The sequence below is a fragment of the Hippocampus guttulatus genome, chromosome 15 (genome assembly GCF_054856545.1).
Source record: "Hippocampus guttulatus isolate MCC_2025c chromosome 15, RoL_Hgut_1.0, whole genome shotgun sequence".
Classification (NCBI taxonomy): Eukaryota; Metazoa; Chordata; class Actinopteri; order Syngnathiformes; family Syngnathidae; genus Hippocampus; species Hippocampus guttulatus.
In genome coordinates, this window is record NC_141275.1 from 16,855,862 (window position 1) to 16,872,333 (window position 16,472).

At 58.8% G+C, this 16,472-nt stretch overlaps 4 protein-coding genes across 8 annotated transcripts; 2 read left to right on the forward strand and 2 right to left on the reverse strand.

The window, feature by feature from the left end:
* Positions 1 to 100: 100 nt before the first annotated feature.
* Positions 101 to 9,228, forward strand: LOC147194344 (claudin-4-like). 3 transcript variants are annotated; one of them, XR_015103033.1, is made up of 4 exons: positions 101 to 542; positions 888 to 1,187; positions 1,393 to 4,316; positions 9,089 to 9,228. XR_015103033.1 is itself a non-coding variant. In XM_086130660.1 (3 exons), exon 3 carries the CDS (start codon positions 1,402 to 1,404, stop codon positions 2,347 to 2,349), a length of 948 nt encoding a protein of 315 aa, XP_085986786.1. In that variant the 5' UTR covers positions 101 to 542; positions 888 to 1,187; positions 1,393 to 1,401; the 3' UTR covers positions 2,350 to 5,082. The 3 variants fall into 3 exon arrangements, 2 of the variants coding, with proteins under 2 accessions (XP_085986786.1, XP_085986787.1); XM_086130660.1 differs by lacking the exon at positions 9,089 to 9,228 and having other exon boundaries at positions 1,393 to 5,082; XM_086130661.1 differs by lacking the exons at positions 101 to 542; positions 9,089 to 9,228 and having other exon boundaries at positions 628 to 1,187; positions 1,393 to 5,082.
* Positions 5,334 to 8,359, reverse strand: mettl27 (methyltransferase like 27). 2 transcript variants are annotated; one of them, XM_086130663.1, is made up of 6 exons: positions 8,169 to 8,359; positions 7,646 to 7,801; positions 6,614 to 6,742; positions 6,386 to 6,521; positions 5,690 to 5,782; positions 5,334 to 5,619 (listed from the first exon to the last, which is right to left on the reverse strand). In XM_086130663.1, the coding sequence occupies exons 2-6, from the start codon at positions 7,766 to 7,768 to the stop codon at positions 5,417 to 5,419; spliced, it is 684 nt and encodes a 227-aa protein (XP_085986789.1). In that variant the 5' UTR covers positions 7,769 to 7,801; positions 8,169 to 8,359; the 3' UTR covers positions 5,334 to 5,416. The 2 variants fall into 2 exon arrangements, with proteins under 2 accessions (XP_085986789.1, XP_085986788.1); XM_086130662.1 differs by having other exon boundaries at positions 7,646 to 7,785; positions 8,169 to 8,358.
* Positions 9,095 to 14,536, forward strand: nf2b (NF2, moesin-ezrin-radixin like (MERLIN) tumor suppressor b). Of its 2 annotated transcripts, XM_086130657.1 has the most exons (16): positions 9,095 to 9,206; positions 9,715 to 9,840; positions 9,959 to 10,081; positions 10,746 to 10,829; positions 10,956 to 11,024; positions 11,337 to 11,419; positions 11,507 to 11,582; positions 11,658 to 11,795; positions 11,853 to 11,927; positions 11,989 to 12,102; positions 12,171 to 12,293; positions 12,847 to 13,064; positions 13,138 to 13,240; positions 13,412 to 13,554; positions 13,644 to 13,821; positions 14,086 to 14,536. In XM_086130657.1, the coding sequence occupies exons 1-16, from the start codon at positions 9,117 to 9,119 to the stop codon at positions 14,131 to 14,133; spliced, it is 1,791 nt and encodes a 596-aa protein (XP_085986783.1). In that variant the 5' UTR covers positions 9,095 to 9,116; the 3' UTR covers positions 14,134 to 14,536. The 2 variants fall into 2 exon arrangements, with proteins under 2 accessions (XP_085986783.1, XP_085986784.1); XM_086130658.1 differs by lacking the exons at positions 13,644 to 13,821; positions 14,086 to 14,536 and having other exon boundaries at positions 13,138 to 13,303; positions 13,412 to 13,555.
* Positions 14,537 to 15,016: 480 nt separating this feature from the next.
* On the reverse strand, positions 15,017 to 16,439 carry sdf2 (stromal cell-derived factor 2). Its single transcript, XM_086130664.1, has 3 exons — positions 16,181 to 16,439; positions 15,642 to 15,838; positions 15,017 to 15,491 (listed from the first exon to the last, which is right to left on the reverse strand). Exons 1-3 carry the CDS (start codon positions 16,362 to 16,364, stop codon positions 15,204 to 15,206), a joined length of 669 nt encoding a protein of 222 aa, XP_085986790.1. The 5' UTR covers positions 16,365 to 16,439; the 3' UTR covers positions 15,017 to 15,203.
* Between the last annotated feature and the right edge of the window lie 33 nt (positions 16,440 to 16,472).

Consider the following 16,472-nt stretch of genomic DNA (forward strand, 5'->3'; position numbering starts at 1 on the left):
GAACTCGGGAGCCAAAGCTCGAGATCCCACCGCCGTACGGATGCGGCAAGCTCGGGTCGACCGGCTTCCGGACACACCACGGCACGCTCGTCTTCAAATGATCCGGTGTCGACTTCGAGGTCTTAATCGAGATATTTTCTTGCTCCGTGTCTTCGGGAGTACACGCGGCAACAGTTCATTGGCTGTCAATAAAAGATGATGATCGTCAGCTTTGCCGCAAGTTGACTCGAGAGCCACGTGCGTCTCCGGAGCGCCGTGCCCGTGGCTCCCTGGAGCTTCTGCAAAAAGGTCTGAAAATGGAAAAAGACCGGGAAGGGAAGTCTATTTTTTCTTTTCATATGGTTGCCGTAGGAGGACAAACGGGACACAAACATTCTGAACGTTTTCCAATGCTGTAAAACTGCGTCAAATAAATATTACATTTCTGTCAACAAAGATTTGCGTCATTGCCTGCGTCTCACGCACGGGCAGGTGGCTTTGGAGTGACAAGTGGCCGATGGGAGCTCTGGCAGTTTCTCCTCCCCATCGCCAGGGGGCGCCAGGTGAGACACAGGCGCCTCGACCGGATGGTCTTGCCTCCATCCATTGTGCGATGCGCTTATCCCCACGAGGGTCGCGGGGCGTGTCGGAGCCTATCCCGGCCGTCTTCGGGCAGTGGCCGGGGAACGCCCCCGATCGCAGGGCACCCGCAACGTGTCATGGATCTGTTTGTGACCAACAGGCGGCGCTGCAGGGCACCCGCACACCCGTTGGCGATTGCGTCATTAGTTTTCTGTTCAAAGGACTCCCCGCCCGAGCGCTCGGTGTCGATCGGCGTTTCTGTTGGTTTGTGTTTTTGCTTCTGCCCCGGGGTTTAGGTTGTTCCTTTGGATTCTTGTCGTTTTCAGGTGTTTTGTTTTGGATTTCGTTTTTTATCCATACATTTTGTCAAGTCCACCCTGCTCCCGCCTCCGCCGCCACCTTCGTGACACAAAGGCGCCAGGAAGCGATGATGCGGCGGAGCGAGGCTCCACCCGCTGAGCTCCCAAAAGAGCAAGCGCGGCGCGTCTCCGCCCACCTTCAGCGCAGTCGCGCGCAGGTGACGCCGAGCCGAGGACGCTCGGGGGCGAGCTTCAAACCGCAAAAGAGCAGCAGAGAGGAGAAGACGCGACGCGACAAGTCCCGAGAAGGACATCGAGACCTCTGAGGTGCGTTGCGCTACGCAAATGAGCAATTGTCATCCTCGCAGTCGGGCGGCCGATTCTCTTTCGCAAGACGACCGACGGTCGTGAGAGGCGGGCGGCGTGTTGCCACGTCAAACGCAGGCTTTTGACAACAATCGAACAAATTCAAAGGACATCGTGCAACTATTCGGCGCCCCTCCGATAACCCGCGCGCGGCCTTCCTCCGCAGGCGGCGGCCATGGCGTCGACGGGCACGCAGCTGCTGGGGAGCGCGCTGTGCCTGCTGGGCTGGGCGGGCGTGATCATCAGCTGCCTGCTGCCCATGTGGCGCGTGACGGCGTTCGTGGGGAGCACCATCGTCACGTCGCAGACCATCTGGGAAGGCATCTGGATGAGCTGCGTGGTCCAGAGCACGGGCCAGATCCAGTGCAAGCCCTACGAGTCCACGTTGGCGCTGAGCGCCGACCTGCGGGCGGCCCGCGCCCTCACCGTGCTGGCGGCGGCGACCGGCGCCGCCGGCCTGCTTCTGGCTTTCGTCGGGGGCAAGTGCACCCGCTTCCTGGACCGGGAGGGGTCCGGGCCCAAAGGCAGGGTGGCGGCGGCGGCGGGGGCGGTTCTGGTACTGGCGGGGGTGCTGTGTTTGATTCCCACCGCGTGGGCGGCCGGCGCCGTGGTCCGGACGTTCTACGCCGCGGCCGTCGACGCTCAGAGGCGCGAGATGGGCGCCTGCCTCTACGTCGGCTGGGGGGCGTCCGTCCTGCTCATCCTGGGAGGCGGGCTGTTCATCGGCGCCGCGTGCCCGCTGGAGGCGCGCGGCGCCGACAGGAGCCCGTCCCTTCGCTACCTTACGGTCCGATCGTCCGCCGGCTCCCTCCGCAGGGTTCCGGCCGCGAGGCCCGCCGGGACGGTTTTCGGCGGCCCTCCCAGCTACCGGCCGGCGTCCGCCAAGTCCGAGCCGAGCGGCGAGGCCGCCTGGGGGCGCGTCGGACAGAACTCCAAAAGGTCCCGGGCGCCGTCCGCCGGGTCTCGGCTGAAGCGAATCGACTCGACGCCCTCGGAGAAAAGCGAGGCGCCGTCCGCCGAGTCACAGCTGAAGCCCGACGAGCGGGACCGCGCCAAGACTTTGGACTCCGATGGCAGCCGACGTGAAGGGTCATCCTCTAACCCTTCAAAGACCTACCTCTGACCCGGACCTGACGCGCCACAGATCTGGACTGGCAGATCCAAGTCCAGCTGTTGCCCTCGACTAACTCTGACCCGTGTACGGCAAAAAAGACCGAGAGCGGGACTTCCAAGTCCTACCTCTGATGTGGACTTGCGAAACCAAGACCCCAATCCAGGCGGTATGATACGTCGCTGACCTGGAGCGACTGTCTCTTTGACATGAACTAACTCCATTTGACAGATCAAAATCCAGCCATTAACCCGGACTAATTCTCATCCGCAGACGTCAAAGACCTAAACTGACCGTTTCAGACCAAGCTCTACCTTTTGACCTGGACCGACTCGGCGGGTATTTTTCAAAGACCCAGACTAATGCTGCCCCTTTGATGTGCAGCGAGAGTTTTCCAAGTCCTCGTCGTACCTTCGATCCGCCTCGACTCTTCCCCGGACACTTCAAAGAACTCGACGAACCTCGTCCTCGGCTCGGAGAGGCGACGGGAAGCGGGCCTTGAGATTCTCTTTCGGGGCGAGCGAGGTTGCGTCGGGTCGGTCGTGGGCTCACCGGAGGAACCGCCGAGGTTTCCTGAGCTCTTTTGGAGAGGCCGGTCTTCCGTGCTTTGGACGGGTCCCGAGGAGATCGCGTGACGCTGGCGCTAAAAGGACGGCGGGGACGGGGGCGCCGGGCAAGACGCTCGGAGGACGACCGAAGCGGGACCTGACGGATACGCGAGCGGGTTAAGCCCAAAGGAAACAAAGCAGAAAATGAAGAGACCGCAAAGACCTTTTTGGCCCGCACGAAGTCTTGACGGAACCCAAAGTGTCTTTGCCGTGTTCTGCGACGGGAAGCGACACGTGACCTCCACTCTGCCATCATCTGCGTTTCGGTCCTATTTGGCACGGCGGCTTGGATTTCAAAATGGGACATTTTCAACCCCGAACCTCCGAAAGCAAAATGACCAGACTCGTCCTTGCGACAGAGCGGGACGCATCAACGCGCACTCGTGGAAAATGTCGGCGGTAAAACTTGCGGTCGCGGTTGAACCGCGACGCCTTTGAGTTGTTTCTTTTTGGAGCGCGCCCATTTTGACCGAAGGCCAGTCAATACTCGGCGCGAAGACGGCAGCCGCTCGGTTGCGTTTTGCCTGCGGCCGGTCAAACCGGTTTGACAGAAAGTCTTTGCGGCTGCCAAAAGGGTTTCGCCGGATATCCGCGGCTCTTGCTTTCGCCGCGCCCGTATCGTCGCTCATTGCGTCATCGCGACGCTTGGCCTCTCGCTCTTCCGTGCGCGCACACGCTGAAATAATGTGTTCGGGAAGTCACGGTTTACGAGCCCCTCGGGTGAGGCTCTTTTGCGTGTTTCGAAGGTCAGTTTTTCGCAGCGGCGTTCCGTCAGGGCCAGCGAGGCCTTCTCTGCTGGCCTAAATGTTCTCAGAAAAGTAAATGTATTCAATTTAATACATTTACTTTTCTGAGAATAACAAATTCAATTTGTTCTTTTATATTCATAAATATGTCCACCAAATTATTCTCTGTATTCTTTACGTCATATTATTTCCACTTATAACTTAAATAAAGTAATAAAATAAATCACTTTTTAAAAAGGTTTTGAACCGATCCTATTTCAGTTAGCTTGTGTTGCCCGCTCAACTAAACTTGCTCGGGGCGTTCAGATGAAACGGAGCAGGCCCCTCCCTGTGCGCTGTCAATGGACGGGCACAGTCGGCTTGCAATAGCCAATCAGGTCACGAGTCTGCCCCGACCTGACGTCGACACTGGACGTGCGCGTTCGGTGATTGGATGAGCGCCTGCTAGACGGGGCCGTTGCTGCGTTTTGAGCCAAAATGGCCGAAGGAGAAGACGTTGATCTGGTCGCGGGACTACTTTCCGCACCATTTTCAAGACGGACCTTCCACTGGATTTCCCAATTGAAGTTGTTTTAGCAAGGCGGCAAGGAGACATCGGAGCGCGGCCGGTCACTCGCAAGCTACGGTGCGTTTCAAAACGTTTGGGGACACTCGCGTAGATCTGCGGCTCGGTGAACAGGCACTACATTGGCGAGTCAATGAAGTTTATTTGACATTTCTTCTTATTTTATTTCGTTAGTATTAATGGTCACGAAATAAAATGACCAAGATACAAAAATGTATCAAATAAATCAGCCCGCCTGCAATTTCTAATGGCGCATTGTAGTCGGCTTCGTGCACTAAAATTCGTTCCATCTCGGCTGCTCAACATTTTCAGTTATTTGCCGCTGCATCGCCTATTCTCAAAATGCAAATGATCTGTTCATTTTATTTTCAAAGAACAGTTTGTTTTGCTATTGCGTGGTTGGTGTCTTGTATGAAACTGCGACATTGCGCAATGTATTGGACAGACTTGTTTATGATCACACGGCGTCATTTGGGTGGCATTTTATTGAGTAGTTTTTAAATCTTTTTATTTTGGACAATATCTGTCAATTGAGTTTCCTGCTCTCAATTGTGAATGCGTACTTGATGGTTTGAAATGAAGTGCCGCCCGACGAGCCGGTATTGTTCATGTATGTGACGTCACTGAAGGCCTAAGGTCGAAACGCACGGCCCGCCGCTGGTTTTTCGTCTTTTGTTCAATGTCATGCTTTCCAAGATTTGGGAGTGGACAATGTCTGACCATCGTTGCGCGGCCGGGGCTTCATTCGCGATGCTTCAAATAACCTGCGTGATGAAATCAAAGTCACAAGCTTTTATTCGTGCCATAAATCCGCACTCGATATCGAGCGAAGTGGAATGTTTTTTTCCGAACGGACGACACGAGGTACGTCGCGACGACGGCAGGTTTCGGACAGGGGAGACGCCGCCTCGGCCGCCGCGCGCACGTCTGGATCTCGCTCGGTGCGGTCCGAGGACCGCTCGGGGGCGCGTGCGCGAAAGCTCGGACGGATGGAAAGTGGACGTGGGGGCGAAGCGTCTCTCCATCCATCGCGTGCCGGTCGGTCAAGTCGGCGAATCAAAAGTCGGACAACTCGAATTGATAGAAATGACGTTTATTGCGCGACGGCCAAGGCCGCCGAAAGAAAGACGGGCGCGGACGTGGCGGGGCCGCGTCGCGCGTTAGAGCTTTTGAAAGAGATAAACGCATCCGGGGATGTATCCCCTCTCCCGGTCGCTCAGCCCTCGCTCAAACTCGCTCACGTGGGTCACCTCCACCCGGCGCCACAGTCCCTCGTCCTCCATTTTCTTCATCTCGCCCTCCAAGGCCACCTTGTAGGCGACGTTGTCGCCGTTGGCCCGGGTGCTCATGCAGACGAGGCCTCCTGCGCCGACACCGGTTCGCGAGTCACTCGGAGACCCGAAGAGCGTCCGGCGAGTCCGAGGCGGCCTTACCCCGCTTGGCGGCCCGCCGCAGCTCCCGGATGGCCTTCGCCGGGACGTGACTTGAACTCAGACCGCCGGAAATTGTCACCACGTCAAAGGCGCCTGCGGCGGGAGACAATCGCATCAACGCCTTCCCGACGACACCCGGCGCCGCCGTCCGCGCCCGTTGACCAACGGGGGGCACTGTCGGGCTCCTCCGCGGCGGCGCACCTGTTGCTCGTCGCGGCGCGAGCGGGTTTTCTGCTCAAGGGACCGTTCGGGGTCGGGTCCTTCTTTCCGTCGTTTGCCGTTGCGGCGTCAGTGCGTTGGCGCCATGGATTTTGCTTTGGATCGCTTTCGCCTTCTCTCTGCCTCTGCCGTGTGTTTCGGTGAACTTGGATTCTTCTCGTTTTCGGGACTTTGTTTGTTTTGGATGGAGTGTTTTTGTTGAGTTTTTTTGCCCCGCTCCCCCCTCCCGCCTTCTTTTGGGGGCCCCGCGCCACCGCGCTCCCGACAGCGTTTGCCGTCTTCACCGCGCATTGGCACCGGCAAGCCGACGGCTAAGACTTTACCCCGGCCGCTCAAGTCCCGACCCCGGAGAAGCGCAACCAGACGGCTGGCTTTGGCTCACTCCGAACATGCGGTATGCAAAAGTCAGCCAAAACCCTCTGTCCTTTTTCCTCGTTCGCGGAGATGTCACGCGGCGGACGCGCGGATGACGATCACCTGACGGAACGGGAATCGGCCGCTCTCCCAGCACGGCCGTCTTGAGGTCTCGGTACAAGCCGCTCCGTCGGGCGTGCTCCAGCATCCGCTCGCTGCCGTCGACGCCCACAAAGCGCCGAAATCCTTCCCGCTTCATCTGCGCCACACCCGCGCGGGCGCTTGCCATCGTCACCGTCACTTGGACTCGACAAACGACCGAGCGTCGTTCGCTCCGAGCGGCGTACGCACCATCCGGGCCGCCATGCCCGTGCCGCAGGCGACGTCCAACACCATCGCCGCTTGGCGCTCGCCGCCGAAGTGGGCGGCCACTTGGCCCGCCACCAGTCGAGGGGCGCGGTACTCGATAAGGTCGACGTCCTGCGGGACGGATGACACCGGCAATGAGTGCGTGGCTTCAGCGGAGCGCAAAAAGCTCCGATTCATTTCGGCGGCGGCCGGGGCCGGAGGTTTACGAATCGGGAGTTGCGCGTGTCGGGTGTCGGCGTCTGGCTGAAATCTGCGGACGGTAAGGCCGCGCGTCCAAATACTTGACTAAAAAGGAGCCGGGTGGACGACTGGCAAACGCGTGACGGGTTCCTTCCTGGGTTTTGTTTGCGTGCCCCCTCCGCCCCTCGTCTCGGGGCGCTCCGGTTTCCTCCCGCGTTCCAAAAACAAGCGCGGCAGGTGAACGGCACACCCCGAATTGTCCCGCGGCGCGACCGGTCGTCGGTCTCGGCCGCGATTGGCCGGCGAGCCGTTGGGGGCGCGCCCCGCCTACGCCCCGTAAACTGCCGGGATGGGCTCCGGCAAGCCTCCCGACGATCGAGCGCTTCAAATAAAGGTTGGCCGGATGGATACACGCCATGAGGCGAACGAAGCGCTTCTTTTGCTTTTAGTTTGCGCGCTCGCGGGTTCATGTGACTTCTTCGGAGATTTGCACACACGATGACGGCGGTCTCGCGAGAGAAGGAGCTCGATTGAACGAACTCGCATCTCTGGGCGCCGCTGTCCATCCACTCGGCGTCAGTTTGTTTCGTTCCGACTGTGAATTTCCCTCTTCGAGTGACGACGCGGTGACCGGCGTCCGCGGTGCGCGTCTCGCGCTCTCCATTCGGCCACTGAAGCGGATCAGGGGAGCGCACTCGATGGAAAAAACCTCGCGTCGCGAGAAGCGATCCGAACGAGCGTGTCGGCGTGCAATGTGAGATGATGCGAATCGTTGACGCGGGCGGGTGAGGTCGCGTCAATGTGATCGTCGCTCGGGTGATTTGCGTTGAAGACCTGCTCGTAATTTTGGGCCCATCGGTCGTAGAACAGCATGAGGTCCTCCGCAGAGCAGTCGTCGTGCGCGGATCGAACGACGTCTCTGGCCATTTCGAACGTGCGCGGGTCCCCGGACGACATCGTGCGTGAGCGCGCGCCTGCCAAGCGGAAAGACTCGCCAGACACGTCACCACATCAACTTTAGGACGCGCGAAATAAACATCAACGCATCACAAATGAAACGAGGCAGCGCTCGAAACTGATCGCACGTCTGACGCGCGGCGTCGCTGCAGACAAAAAAACGCGAGGGGAGGTCCGCTGGCGAACCGACGCGAATGCTCGTTGCCAAAGGCTACGCTCGCTGTCTCAACTCAACTCAACTTTATTTCTCGAGCGCTTTCAAACGGTCATCGCTCCATACAAAGTGCTGTACGTGGAGCAACCAACATATCCAACGGTCAAGCAATAAATCGGTAACAAAGACGGTCGAAGGCACCAAACGGTAACACTAAGATCAAATCGGAGTCATTGGGTGATTTACCTGGGAAGCAAAAGAAGAGCGAGCAAACGTCCAGCGGAAGTGGAGTCGCGACAACTCGCCAAGTCGAAAGCTCAGCTGATTTGCTCTGGGCCGCCTGAAGATGGCGGGCGCCTACACGGTCAACCCGACTGGACTCTGTCTCTCACGTGGCAGCCCGCTGCACAAACGTCATGCCTCGTGGTCGCCCCGCCCCCTCCCCCTCCCCCTTATTTTTTATATATATACCTGTATATTTTTTTTAAGGAGAGGCATCGGTTTCTTGCACTCGTTCGGACAGCGAAGATCGGACACATCGGATGCGGCGGACGCGCTGAGCTTTGAGGAAGGCTCTGTCTGGATTTCGACGCGCCGTCTGCGGCCGGAGGTGCTTTGAGGCTGCAGTTCCCGATGCGGCCTTAGGCGGCGCCTTCTTCTCCGCTCTCTCCTTTCCCGAGTCCGAACGAGCTTCCTCAACTTTAGCGACGCCTTGACAAGTAGCGAGCACACTTTTTCCGCAGCTGTTTAGGAAGAAAAAAAAATCCCGAGCAAATGAGGAGTGGCTTCATATGCGTGTCTAGTGATGGAGCCTTGCGAAAAGTCGCCGCCTTGTTTGGGTCGCTGTCGGTGTATTTTCGTGCTGTAGTTGAACCTGGCGCCGGAAAAAGTTAGCTTAGCATCAAGCCGACAAACAACAACAACTAAAAAAGTCTCCTTCAACTTGTTTGGCCGACCGAAAGTTTCGCATTCCTCTCCGGTAATTAGCTCTGTCGACATGTCAGGGAGTTGTCTTGGTTATGTATGATCATTTGTCGTTGACGGAACCGTTTGTTGTTTGTTTGTTTGTTTGTTTGTTTTTGTGAGCGGGATTGGGGGGGGGGCATACTTGGATAGTCTTTGTTTTGTGTTGTTGAGGCGTGAAAATGATCTGCGCTTCCCCGCAGGTTTGCCTGTCAGCTGCGCAACTACAAAATGTCCATTTTAGGCTTAAAAAAGAAACAGCCCAAGACGTTCAAAGTCAAAGTCATCACCATGGATGCTGAGATGGAGTTCAGTTGCGAGGTAGGACGTCGCAGAGTCTGTTCCGAGCACGCTTTTCAAATACATTCTCTCTCTGTTCGCAAACGTTGCACATGTGCAATGTGGTATTCCTTCAATAGATTTCTTTTTTGGGGAGGGGGGGGGACTCAAAAAGCATTTTGAGTTGGCATCAGCTTTTTTTTTACCTGCTGCAATTGCAACTTGGACCAGAACGAAAAAGGGCCTTTTTTCCTACCAATCAGTTTTCGCTCGACGGCCGCTGAGCACGTCTGCCTTTCAGCGAAGAGGTGAGGCCGCGCTCTTCCCGTGCGGCGTCTGTATGCTCTCCCGTGCCCGCGGCCGGGAGACTTTTAAAACGTCTCGACCGGCTCGCGCCGTTTTTTCCTCACCCCAAAGACACGAAAGAAGATTTGGAACGAGCAACTTTGTTCTCATGAAGCAAACGTTGTCAAAGTCGGGCGCTCCCTGGAGCCCACGCTCGCGTCTCGTCACGGGGGGGGGCGCCTAACCTTGCGCTTTTGTCCTTCAGGTGAAGTGGAAAGGCAAAGACTTGTTTGAGCTGGTGTGTCGCACGGTGGGCTTGAGGGAGACCTGGTTCTTTGGCCTGCGCTACACCGTCAAGGACACGTACGCGTGGCTCAAACCGGACAAACGAGTGAGTGCGGCAAAGGAAGGGAAAAAAAAGCCGGCGATTGGATGCTCGCATGTCATGGTTGTGCAGTGAAATGACCTGAAACGAAATCCCCCCCCCCCCCCCCCCCCCCGTCCCCCAGGTCCTGGACCAGGAGGTTCCGAAAGACTCGCCCATCACATTTCACTTCCTGGCCAAATTCTTCCCAGAGAAAGTTGAAGAAGAACTGGTCCAAGAAATCACGCAGCACCTCTTCTTTTTGCAGGTTCTTCACTTCAAGTCGCGCGCTTTCTTGCCGGCGGTTAGCGCGTCGACCTTGCGGCGCAGAGGTCGTGGGTTGGATGGCGACTGCGGCCTTCCTGTGTGCCCGCGTGGCTTTTCTCCGGGTACTCGGGCTTCCTCCCGCGTTCCAAAAATACGCGCGGCAGGCTGATTGAACCCTCCAAATTGTCCCGCGGTGTGAGCGCGGATGGTCGTTGGTCTGCGTGTGCCCCGCGATTGGCTGGCGACCCACTCTGGGTGTCCTCCGAAGACAGCTGGGATAGGCTCCAGCACCCCCCGCGACCCTTGTGTGTGAGGATAAAGCCGATCGTAAGAATGGACGGATGGATAATAGGTTCTACGCGTCCCACCAAGCGGCAAAATCCATCCCTTTTTGGGGCGGCCATTTTGCCACTGGCTGTCAACTGAAAGTGACCTCGCAGCCCCCCCCCCCCCCGTGATGGGCAAAAATGGCTGCATTTTGCTCCTTCATTCCGATTCCACATATGCCATTTTTTTGGACTCCTGCGGCTGCATAGAACATTTCGCAAAGAACATTTTGGACTTGACTTACACACACACACAATTCAATTCAATTGTTCATTTGAAGTTTTTGTTGGCTTGTTTTGCTTTGGTAATGCTGACACGCTTTTGTTTCTTTGGTTCAGGTGAAAAAACAGATCTTGGATGAGGAGATCTTCTGTTCGCCCGAAGCTTCTGTTCTTCTGGCCTCGTACGCTGTCCAAGCCAAAGTAAGTCACCACGCCAGGTCGCACGCGTACACGAGAAGCGCCCCCCCCCCCCCCCCACACACACCTTTTTTAAAAATTTGTAATCAATTATTTTAAAACGTTCTCCCCCCACTCTGGTTGTTCCAGTACGGCGACTACGACCCCAACTTCCACAAGCCGGGCTTCCTGGCGCAGGATGAACTTCTGCCCAAAACAGTTAAGTGTGCCCGTTGCCATGTCGATGCCCACCACAGGAGGGCGCTCAGGAGCGAATCGCGTCACGCGGGTCTGGCTTGCCAAACTCCTCTGTGCAATAAAAGGTCAAATGTACCGCAGCTTCCACAATCTTGCCCGTTTTTCAAACGTAGATCACTTTTTCTTTTGTAAATTCTTGTGCCGCACTCGTACTCCATCGTCTGCGGCCGTGACCGGTCGCTTTATCTTGAGCGGAGTCGCTTGTCTTTGTTTTTTCGTCGTGGCGAGAAAAGAAATGTGTGTGCGTGTCTCTTTTTGCTGTCCGGATGTCAGGTGCTGATGCAGTACCAGATGACGGCAGACATGTGGGAGGAGAAAATCAGCGCCTGGTACGCCGAACACCGCGGCATCGCCAGGTAACCTCCATCCGGCGGGGCGGGGCGGGGGCGGGGCGCCGGCGCTCGTCGGCGGCGTTGACGGTGAGGGCGCTGTGGGCCTCGCAGGGACGAAGCCGAGATGGAATACCTGAAGATCGCTCAGGACCTGGAGATGTACGGCGTCAGCTACTACGACATCACCGTGAGTGCTCCCGGCTGCGACTCGCACGTCGGCGTCCGCCGCTCGCTTGAAGGGCCGCCCGTTTCCCGGCGACAGCAAAACAAGCGCGACACGGACCTGCTGCTGGGCGTGGACGCGCAGGGTCTTCACATCTACAGCCCCAACAGCAAGCTCAGCCCCAACAAGTCCTTCCCCTGGAGCGGCATTCGCAACATCTCCTACAGCGAGAAAGAGGTGAGCGGCCGCGGCCGCGGGCGGCGCCTCCGCCGAGCCTGACCTTTGCTCTTGCAGTTTACCATCAAGCCTCTGGACAAGAAGAAGGACGTCTTCAAATTCTACTCGTCTCAGCTCCGCGTCAACAAGCTGGTGAGTCCGGTGGCTCCGCCGAGACGGGCGGGGCGGGCCTGACGCGCTCTGGCGTCTTCAGATCCTGCAGCTGTGCATCGGCAACCACGATCTGTTCATGCGGCGGAGGAAGGTGGACTCCATCGAGGTGCAGCAGATGAAGGCGCAGGCCAAAGAGGAGAAGGCTCGCAAGAAGGTGAGACGGCTTTGGCCGGCCGGGCTTTGCCGCGCGCTGACGCCCCCCCCCCCCCCCCCCCCCTCCAGATGGAGCGGCAGATCCTGGCGCGGGAGAAGCAGATGCGGGAGGAGGCCGAGCGAGCCAAAGAGGAGATGGAGCGACGGCTTTTCCAGCTGCAGGATGAGGCGCGCCTGGCCAACGAGGCGCTGGTGAGCTTGGCGCTTTCTCTCGGGGAGCAATTTCGCCGGCGCCCGCAAAACGCCCGCTCCCCTTCGCCGCTGAAAATCATTTGACCGTCCTCGCCCCCGCAGCGGGCCGGGGGACGTTTGCCGGGCGCCCCTGCGCGCGCTCGAGCGGCCAAACGGGAAGCGGCCGGCGCGTGCCGTCGGCGGGCGGCGCCGCAAAGTGGCCGTCGCCCCCCCGCGCGCGGCGGCAGTTTTGCCCTGCGGCCCGCCATCGCCTCGCCGCAACTCGTGAACCCTCGACGTCGGCCTGAGGCGCAAACGCCTTTTGCTTCGTTTGCCAATCGTTTCATTCTACGATCGGTCCGTCGTAAGATCGCGTGCAAATCGGTACTCCTAAAAGTCACGGCAAATACTCGGCCCGTCGGTTTCTGCTTGCAAAATAGGCGTCCGCTCGGGATCTTTGAATGAAATTTCAGACGCGGGCAAACGCCCGCCGGCCCCGTTCGATTGCGGCTCTTGGCGCCGGCGGGCGCTATTCCGGGCGTTTGACAAAATGGCGCGCGGGCTCGTCCTTCAGCTGCGCTCGGAGGAGACGGCCGACCTGCTGGCGGAGAAAGCGCAGATCGCCGAGGAGGAAGCCAAGCTGCTGGCCCACAAGGCGGCCGAGGCCGAGCAGGAGCGCCAGAGGTTGGAGGTCAACGCCATGAAGACCAAAGAGGAGAAGCGGCTGATGGAGCAGAAGATGAGGGAGGCCGAGCAGCTGGCCGTCAAGCTGGTGGAGCAGTCGGAGAGAAGGTCCCGGCCGCCCCCGCCCCGCCCCGTCGCGCTCGCCCCCCCCCCCCCGCGCTCACGCCGCTTGTGCTCGCAGACTGAAGGAAGCCGACCACCTGAAGCAGGACCTCAGCGAGGCCAAGGACGCCGAGAGGAGGGCCAAGCAGAAACTGCTGGAGATCACCAAGACCACCTACCCGGTACAAAAGCAAATTTGAGGAACGAGGAGCCCGTCAAATCGTTGGGCCGCGTCTCACCCGAAGGCGAGCTCGTGTTTGGAGGCGAGGCGTCCGCGCGTGGTCATGCGGCGGCCCGTCTCGGCGCCTGATCTCACCCTGCCGGTTTTCTCCGCTCTCGTCTCGTGCGTTCAGCTGATCGCGGCTTATTCGGCCCCCGCCGCCGCCGCCGCCGCGCCTCCGGAAGCCGACTCGGCCTACGAAGCCACCTTGTCGTCCCGTCTGGACTTTAAAGACTCGGACATGAAGAGGCTCTCCATGGAGATTGAGCGCGAGAGGTCAAGCGGACGCGCGGCCCTCCTCTGGCTTCGTCGTCTTCCGTCTGTGACACCGTGTGTGTGTGTGTGTGTGCGCGCGCGCGCGTTAGGCTGGAGTACATGGAAAAGAGCAAACATCTTCAGGACCAACTGAAGGAGCTCAAGTCGGAGATTGAGTCTCTGAAGCTGGAGGAGCAGCAGCAGCAGCAGCAGCAGGCGTCCGCCATGTACACGCTGCGCGACGGCAGGGCTTACGTGCCGCAACCGCCGTACGTTCCTCACGCCAACGTAAGCGGCCGCACGCGCGTCCTTGCCGTCGTGCTCGCGGCCGGGGAAATGTCCGCCATTGCTATTGCGGGGAAAGGGAAGAGTCCGTTTTTCAGGACCGCGTCAATTCTGCCAGAGTGAAAATTGGGAATATCGACAAACAAAGTAGCTCCGGCCGGCCGGCCGCGGTTTTTCAAAACGTTAGAATAAAAGCGCCGCCACGTATGATGAAAGCGCGGGCGGGTCGCACGTTGTTGACGGCCTGCGTCTTTTTGTCTTGGGCAGAGAAATTCGGCCTACGCGTCTCCGCTGGCCTTCTTCGACGAGGTCTGAGGAAGAGGAGCGCCAAGAGCGCCGGCGTGACCCGCGCGGACGTTTGCAAGACGGTCGCCGGGCGCCTGTGACGGGATCGCGTCCGACGCGCTTCAACCGGACCGCTTCGGCTCTTCTTCTTGCCGCTCGCTCGGTCGGGGCGCGTCGCCCGTCGGCGCTGCCGATTTTGGGCGCCGCGTTTGACTGCCGGGTGCCGTTTCGTTGTCGTCGAGGCGACGCTCGCCACGACCGCGCCGCCGTTTGGCTTCCTTTTGCGTCGTCATTCAAGTGTGCTATTTATTTTGGTTTCATTTCATCACCCCCGCGGCCTTTTCTCTGTGTTTATCGGACGATGCGACGACTGAATTTCTCTGCGACCGTTTTCTACCGTGTCCGCATCATTTGAATAGAATTTGTTACCGAGCGCTGGCTGGGCCCTCTTTCTTCTTCTCGCCACGTGGAAATCACATTTTCCTTTCTCGTCGTGGTTTCTTTGCTTTTAGTTCAAGAGGAAAAGACCCCCCAGAAAGCTTGGAAAAGAAAGAACAAAAGGAAAGCTTGGTTTTGCACTCTCATCCTTTTTTGCTCCCACGAGTCACAAAGCTGACTGAGTGAGTCGAGTTGACGACAGCGCTGTCGATTCAGAAGCGGTCGCGGCCGCGTTTCAACGTGCGGCGCAGAGGTCGGCGTCCAACGGGGCAATGCCACGCGTCCGCTCCAACTCGGGAGGAAAAATGTGCAACGAAGACCACCTTCATGCGGTAAAGTCTCGTTTTGACCCCAAAGCCGCGACGCTTCGAGAGCATGACCGCAGAGCGTCGTTTCAAATGGCGCGTCGAAATAGATGACGTGCGCGCGACAACGGCGTCGGTCGCGGACGAGAAAAGAAAGCCGCTCAAAATCGAAAAGTTGAGGGATTTATTGCAAGTTGAGACCAACCCCGGCAGTGACAATAAATAGAGATCCGCTTGCGTGCGCTTCAGTCGTCGTCCGAGCGACGCGTGAAAGTGCATCGCGCTTGTTGTCGGAGCTGCCAAACGCCGCAAAGCTTTTGCCCCGAAGAGCGGCGGGACACGGCGCACGTCGGGCGTTCACAACTCGCTGTGCGCGTGGCCCAAGGGGGGCCCGTCGGCGGGCTTGACGAAGACGCCCTCCATGGCTTTCCACAGGCTGTGCTGCCCGCGGCCGGCCATGGCGTGCACCTCCCTCTGGCCGTTGATGGGCCGCCCGTACTGCTCGCCCGTCACCGCCAGCGCCGCCTCGGTGGCTTTGTGGCGCAGCCGCACGGCCTCGGCGCGCTTCCACGCCGCCCCGCCGCACTCCACGATCCACTCGTCCAGGTGGTCACCCTCGCCCTCTTCGCCAAACGCGCTCACTTCCTGGAAGGGGGCGGCGCCGCGTCACAGCGCGTCGCCGACGACGCTTTCTTTCAACGGATCAATCATCCCGCTTTTTTTCTGCCCCTTCCACCCACGACGGGGTGAGGCGGCAGAGGGCGCCCCCCCCCCCCTCCCCCCAACGCTCCCCACCTGGTTGGAAGACAACGGCGAGCTGAAGTAATGGCTGTGCAGGTTTCGTCCCGTGTTGACGTGCGTCAGACGGATGTTTTGACCGCACTGGACGGCGTTTCCTCGAAGGCAGGCGGCTCCGCCGGTGCCGCGCACGCTCCAGTAGCTGTTGCTGTCCTCCACGCTGGTCACGCCCGTCACCGACTGCTGGCCACTTCCTGCGTCGCACACGCGCGCGACAGGTCAGAGAAGAGCGACGCGCGCGGACGCTCGCCGACTGCGACGGTCCTCCGGCGAGAGAGGACGTCGTCGTCTTTTTGGCCGCGGGGGGGCGTCTTTTTCTGTTCTTTGGGGGACTTCGCTAGGAGTGGGCGCCCACGTCAACAGATCGCCAAAGCTTCCGAGCGAAAAGGTCGAGAAACGTGATCAAAGTCAAGTTCGTTCGCGCGCGCCAACGAGGCGCTTGGCAGAGAAACGCAAATGGCGAGCGCGACGGGTGACTTGTCGCACGCGGACCGAAAAACTCGGAAGACGCATGCGCGACTTTGGATGCCACTGACCTGAGCCGTAGCGCACGTCATGCGAATGAAGTCTCACGTTGTGTTTGACGTTTAAGAGTTTGAGCACAGAACCGCACGTGACAAAAGTTAACTCCGAGCCGAGCGAGCTCCGGAACAAAATCGCCCAAAACACAATAAGACGGGCGTAAAGGCGTGAAGGAAGCACAAGCTTGACCGAATCCATTCTTCCTTGCCGCCCCCCCCGCCTTGTTCTTCTTCTTCTTCTTCTTCTTCTTCTCCCCCTCCTTCTCCCCACAACTCCTCCGATGTTTTTTAACTCCTCCGATTCTGT

What these genes read in the sequence shown, in the direction of transcription:
- sdf2 (XM_086130664.1), bottom strand. Translation starts at nt 16,364, where the DNA reads ATGGATTCGGTCAAGCTTGTGCTTCCTTCACGCCTTTACGCCCGTCTT. An exon ending in TGACGTGCGCTACGGCTCAG is followed by an intron (nt 15,839 to 16,180) that starts GTCAGTGGCATC and finishes TGTGCGACGCAG; the next exon opens with GAAGTGGCCAGCAGTCGGTG. An exon ending in CGCCGTTGTCTTCCAACCAG is followed by an intron (nt 15,492 to 15,641) that starts GTGGGGAGCGTT and finishes GCCCCCTTCCAG; the next exon opens with GAAGTGAGCGCGTTTGGCGA.
- mettl27 (XM_086130663.1), bottom strand. Translation starts at nt 7,768, where the DNA reads ATGTCGTCCGGGGACCCGCGCACGTTCGAAATGGCCAGAGACGTCGTT. An exon ending in GCCGATTCCCGTTCCGTCAG is followed by an intron (nt 5,783 to 6,385) that starts GTGATCGTCATC and finishes CTCCCGCCGCAG; the next exon opens with GCGCCTTTGACGTGGTGACA. An exon ending in GCGGCGGGCCGCCAAGCGGG is followed by an intron (nt 5,620 to 5,689) that starts GTAAGGCCGCCT and finishes GTGTCGGCGCAG; the next exon opens with GAGGCCTCGTCTGCATGAGC.
- LOC147194344 (XM_086130660.1), top strand. Translation starts at nt 1,402, where the DNA reads ATGGCGTCGACGGGCACGCAGCTGCTGGGGAGCGCGCTGTGCCTGCTG.
- nf2b (XM_086130657.1), top strand. Translation starts at nt 9,117, where the DNA reads ATGTCCATTTTAGGCTTAAAAAAGAAACAGCCCAAGACGTTCAAAGTC. An exon ending in ATGAACTTCTGCCCAAAACA is followed by an intron (nt 11,025 to 11,336) that starts GTTAAGTGTGCC and finishes TCCGGATGTCAG; the next exon opens with GTGCTGATGCAGTACCAGAT. An exon ending in AGCTCCGCGTCAACAAGCTG is followed by an intron (nt 11,928 to 11,988) that starts GTGAGTCCGGTG and finishes TGGCGTCTTCAG; the next exon opens with ATCCTGCAGCTGTGCATCGG.